At 35.2% G+C, this 5,480-nt stretch overlaps 1 protein-coding gene across 8 annotated transcripts; it reads right to left on the reverse strand.

Moving 5' to 3' along the window:
* Positions 1 to 6: 6 nt before the first annotated feature.
* LOC118042135 (uncharacterized) lies at positions 7 to 4,373 on the reverse strand. Of its 8 annotated transcripts, none has more exons than XM_035049712.2 (4): positions 4,040 to 4,373; positions 942 to 3,698; positions 502 to 804; positions 7 to 399 (listed from the first exon to the last, which is right to left on the reverse strand). In XM_035049712.2, the coding sequence occupies exon 2, from the start codon at positions 3,552 to 3,554 to the stop codon at positions 2,343 to 2,345; it is 1,212 nt and encodes a 403-aa protein (XP_034905603.1). In that variant the 5' UTR covers positions 3,555 to 3,698; positions 4,040 to 4,373; the 3' UTR covers positions 7 to 399; positions 502 to 804; positions 942 to 2,342. The 8 variants fall into 8 exon arrangements, with proteins under 8 accessions (XP_034905603.1, XP_034905600.1, XP_034905599.1 ...); XM_035049709.2 differs by having other exon boundaries at positions 942 to 1,056; positions 2,334 to 4,373; XM_035049708.2 differs by having other exon boundaries at positions 942 to 1,154; positions 2,334 to 4,373.
* Between the last annotated feature and the right edge of the window lie 1,107 nt (positions 4,374 to 5,480).

The following is a 5,480-nucleotide window of genomic DNA, read 5'->3' on the forward strand; positions in this document are numbered from 1 at the left end:
TTGAGCATTTCAACATCCTTGGAGCCCCTCTCCTTGTGTTTGCAGCAAATCTTGAGGTCTAAACTGATTGGCGACGGACTTGAGGTCTTCCGCTCGCAATGCAGTGCTTCCACTTCTTCTAGTGCTCTTACTGTCCTTGATGAAAGAAGGTAAGTTGAGAGTAGATTTTGGAAGCAATGCTCAGGCAAGCAGCTCTTCACTGCAAAAGTCACCAGGTCTCAAAGTAATTGACATGAAGAAACATGTTCCCCCTCCATTTGGAGTTGAGCTCTCTTGCTTTACCCTGATACTAAAAAGCATCTCCATAACCGGATCACCTTCTCGAACTATATAGTTTCCTTGAGTACTCAAACAGGACACTAAGCGCTTACGTTTTGCATCAAGTAGCTGATCATCCATCTGCGAGAAAAGAGGAACCTCCAAATAGGAAAAACATTAGCTAAAGCTGCATGAGATTTTATCCCGAATGAATATTTATGGTGAATTTCAATGAAGTCATACCTCAAGTTCTGCAAGCCCCACCATAAACAATACAAGTACTTTTCAAGAAACTCTAAGGAAAGTACTTTCTGCTGCAATGCATTTGCGAATATGCCATAATCGAAAAAGGAAGTGTCATCCGGATTACATCTGGCACACAAAACAGTAGTGTTTTCCCAGGACTTGCGATCAGGAAATTCTAAAGAATCGCAATCGAAGTAACAGGGGTTGCATGGTATAGGGCTCAATTCATGTTTGCAAGAAGATTTCCAGCATGTTGCCTTGACGCTGGATCGACAACAAATACAATGATGCCCCCAACACCTACAAGATCAGATGCCTAATCAGTGTAAAGCAGCAAAATGACCAACACAACAGCAATAGCTGGTGTTTTGTGAGAGCAGCAAGTAGTATAGCCTAAAAAAGGCAAGTATTTTCTGATTCAAGGAGGCATTACATACATGACTAGCCAGCATGTATAGAAGGCGATTATACGCAGCCCCTGCCCAGGCAGTCTTTGTGACTATTCCAGTGGCTTTAATGATCTCAGAACTTAATGGAAAAATCAAATATAATCTGGGAATATATTGGAGCAGAACAATCAGTACTAGGGCATTATTGGTATGATCAGCAAGCGAGCTTCTAATTGCTGTTATAATAAACTACATCACAATCTGCCAAAGGGAACAATTTGATGTCATCTTCTTTAGCTTCAAAGGACAGATTGCAATAGCGAAAAGGCACTAAAAGTCAAAGAAATAAGAAAAATTTCATTTGCAAGTAATGGATGCTTAAAAAATCAAACACACTGCCATATGTGCCATTTTTCAATCCAAAAGAGCAGGCATAATAGCATATTCTTAGTCACAAAGTTAAGACTTAAACTCGAGACCTTTCCCCCTCTTTGCAGAGGTGAATGCCCCTGGGTGAAACACGGATTTGTAACTTCAGCTCAACCTCAACAAGTGAAAGAAATGCCTGGAATTTTGAGGCAAAAGAGAAGCTGAAAATTGCAGTAGCAACTTCAACTTCATCAACTAAATGAAAATTTCAGGTTCATTCTCATATTTTACAAGTAGCTGTAATTTCTATGCAAAAAAGAGAAAAAAATGAAATCACAGGCTAAAATTCTACATTCAAATCAAATAAACAAAAACAGAAACAAAGATAGGAATGTATGAACCTGAGGAAGAGGTAATGCTGCAACAAGATCTAAAAGGCAAAGTGGGGTGTTCAGTATGGTTGACTTCCATTAAAAGCCCAACAGAAAACTAACAGTGAATGAAAAAAATAAACACAGCTCAGATATTCATTTGCTTTCTTCTTTTATTTATACTTTATATTGATTATTCTCTAATATCCTCGTACGAACTTTTATATTGAAGTTAATCTTTCTCTGATAAGATCTTGAACATTATCATTCACATTTGAATTATTGTATTCATGAAAAATTTCATTTTCATATGTTTTTGGATTGGAACTATGAAGAATAACATAGAGAGTAAACCTGCAGGCTAAAAATCCAAAAATTCAGGTACTTTTATATATGATTTATCGCAATAACTTGTAAGAAAATGGACCTGAATTTTAGAGAGATAGGGGACATGAATAGCATGACCAAAAATAAATAAATTAAACAAACAGTACGTGTGTATCAGAGACCAAGAAGTTTTATTAGCAGATCCCTCGGGCAAAATATATTCAGTTTTGTGTTTCTTTTTTTATGTATAGTTTTTGTACTAGTGTCATTGTTCAGATGTTGACAAGATTGAACAAAAAATTAACTTACAAGTTGAGGAAAAATTAAATAATATTTTCCACATGAATTTGCGGCATGGAGAAATTTACATCACCTTTTCACCTTAACCAACTTCACTTAACCTGGTCCTTGCATCTGCAACAAAACCTCTGTCTCTCATTTCTCCAATAAGTTGCACTGCCCTTGATTCATCCTTGTGCTGGAGAAATCCTCGAATAATAACTTGATAACAAATTTCATCTGGAGGGCAGCCATCCTCTTCCATATCTCGGAAAGCTTCCAATGCTTCATCTAACAATCCTTCTTTACAAAGTCCAAATATTATAGTAGTGTATATCTGAACATTAGGCTGCAACCCTTGGACAAAGAGTTCTGAAAACAGTTTCCTTGCATCTTTAAGATTACCGGATTTGCACATGGCATGAACCAGGATGGTATACATCACCAGATTAGGCTTCAAGTGAGTACTTTGCATTGCTTGAAACAGTCTGAATGCCTTACCAAGATACCCTTGCTTGCAAAAGCCATCAAGCAATATTGAGTAAGTACGTAAATTTGGGAGGTTTCCATTAGTGCGCATATTCCTAAAAAGATCTTGTGCTTCCCTAAGTCTGCCTAATTGGCACAAGCCATGAATAAGAGTGTTGTAAGTAACTTTGTTCGGAGTTAAGCCTTGATGAATCATTTCATTAAAAAGTTGCTTGGCTTCATCTATCCTTTTGGCCTTGCAATATCCATTAATTAAGATGTTATAACTAAAAACAACAGGTTTAAAACCCTTGGTTATCATGACATCGAAAAGCTTTCTAGCTTCAACAACTTTTGTACACAAGGAATATCCATACATCAATGAATTGTAAGTAACAACGTTAGGGTCCACACCCATTTCAGTCATTGTTTTTAACACACCTAGAGCCTCTGAAACCTTGCCTTCTTTACAAAAAGTATCAACTAGCACGTTGAAGGTGACAATATCTGGCATGATATTCAAACTCGTCATTTCATTTAGCAATGCCGAAGCCTCCTTCCATCGGCTGAAATTGCATAAGCCCTGGATCAAAGAGGTGTAAGTGAAAATATCTGGGGAAATGTCTTTAGCCTTCATATAAGAGAAGATATCTAAAGCCTCATTCACCAGCCTATCTTTGCAAAGACTGTCAATGAGTGTACTGTATGTCACCACGTCCGGCTGGCAGCCTGACTCTTCCATTTTCTTAAACAATCCAGCAGCCTCAACAGCTTCCCCAGTCTTACATAAGCCATTGATAATCGTAGTATAAGTGTAGACATTAGGTTGACACCCTCTTGCCACCATGTCATCAAATAATTCCACGGCTTGGGCAAATTCACCCACTTTACAGAGCCCATTGATTAAGGTGTTAAATGTGACAATAGTGGGTTGAAGACCAAGTTTAATGACTTTGGCCAAGACAGAGAACCCAAGATCAACACGTTGCAACTGGCAGAAGCAATTCATCAAGATATGAAGGGCATAAGTATTAGAAGAGAGCCCAGCTAAACCCATTTGTTTGGAAAGAGAAATCACAACATCGTAATACTGTCCCATTTTGACAATTGCAGACAATAATTTGGTGAATTGGATAATACATGGCAGGGGTTTCCTATGAATCATGTGATTGAAAGAAGCAAGGGCATCATCAATGTTTCTAAAAGAAGAAGAAGAAGCATCATTTTTGTGTTTGTATCTACTGCTACTGCTACTGCTACTGATACTGCTCCTGCTAGAAGAAGAAATGGAGTTGGAGTGTTTGCTAGACAAAAGTGATGGAAGAATCATACCCGTTATTTTCATTAGGCATCGCTGAACTTGGGACCCAATGAAAAAGGCTTCTGAAGCTCCTCGTCTCACTGCCGCCGCCACCATCATCAACCTTCCTCTGTGCTATTCCTTCTCCTCGTGGTCTTGTTTCTTTATTGACCAAAACGACAGAGACACTTTGTACAAATCTGGAAGATTGAAGAAAGTGATTTGGGGAAGCAGGAGCGTCTCTCTCACATACACAAGGAATGCAAGGTTGCTCTTTTGTGATTACTGTTTAAACAGTTAATTATTTTTCTTTTTCTCTCTCTTTTTTTTTTCAAATTTGTTCTTGACATTGCATTTAATTGGAATGATTTGCCTGATTTTGCTTTTTATAGTGATATAATGATGTCAAGATAATATCATTTGATTATATATATATAAAAAAATAGTTTAAATGCTAGCAAAAAATAATTTTTTAGGGACCAAGGGTAAAATTATTTTTAGTTTAACGAGTTAATATTTTATCCCAAACTTCATTTTTAATATATTCTAGTCCTTGAAATTGTAAGAAAAAAGAAAAAAAAAATGCTAGATTACATTTTCATATAAAAAAAAATTATTACATTGATTACAGTAACTAAAAAAGTTAAATTAATCTTACTATAAACAATTTATTTTAATAAAAGAAAATCCACTAAGTTTTTTTAGTTTTTATATTACCTGAAAAAATAGAGTAAAGTTGGAGAAGTTTTTTAATTATTTTTTGTTTTTTAAACTAATGTTTTAGGTGATTTTAGATAATAAATAATTTTATTTAGATTTGTAAAGTGTTTTATAAGTGTTTTTATATTTAAAATAATTAAAAATATATTTTTGATATTTATTTATAATTTTCATACCACACATAAAAATTATTTCAAATAGTAAAATATCATACTTAGTATATACAAACATTAAAATTATTTTAAAATACAAAAAAAATACATAATTTAAATATATTTTAAAAAATACTTTCAAACATAATGTAAGCGGAATGTTAGCATCTAATAATAATTATTTTTGAAAGTATTTTTGTATGCAAAAATATATTTAAATAATATTATTTTATTTTGAAAATTTTATTTTTAATATTAACATATTAAAATAAATTAAAAAAATATTATTATTAGAAGGTATTGCTAAAACTCATAGTTTTCAAACCCGATCCGGTCCGGTGGGTCGATCCCGGACCCGACTGATCTAGGGCTGGAACCAGGCTTGATTGAAAAAAAATAGAGGAAAGAAAAACCCGGTGTGACCCGGCCAAAAACCCTGTTGCAACCCGTTGACTTTTATTTTTTTACTAAAACGACGTTGTTTTGATTTGAAAAAAAATTGATCCGGAAAACTTGGCGACCCGGTCAAAACCCGGAACCCGAACCTTGGATTGAGCCGGGTGTGAAAACTACGCAGAAACTGGTCTGGTTGCTCATCAAC

The sequence above is a fragment of the Populus alba genome, chromosome 6, assembly GCF_005239225.2.
Source record: "Populus alba chromosome 6, ASM523922v2, whole genome shotgun sequence".
Taxonomy (NCBI): Eukaryota; Viridiplantae; Streptophyta; class Magnoliopsida; order Malpighiales; family Salicaceae; genus Populus; species Populus alba.

What these genes read in the sequence shown, in the direction of transcription:
- LOC118042135 (XM_035049710.2), bottom strand. Translation starts at nt 4,127, where the DNA reads ATGATGGTGGCGGCGGCAGTGAGACGAGGAGCTTCAGAAGCCTTTTTC.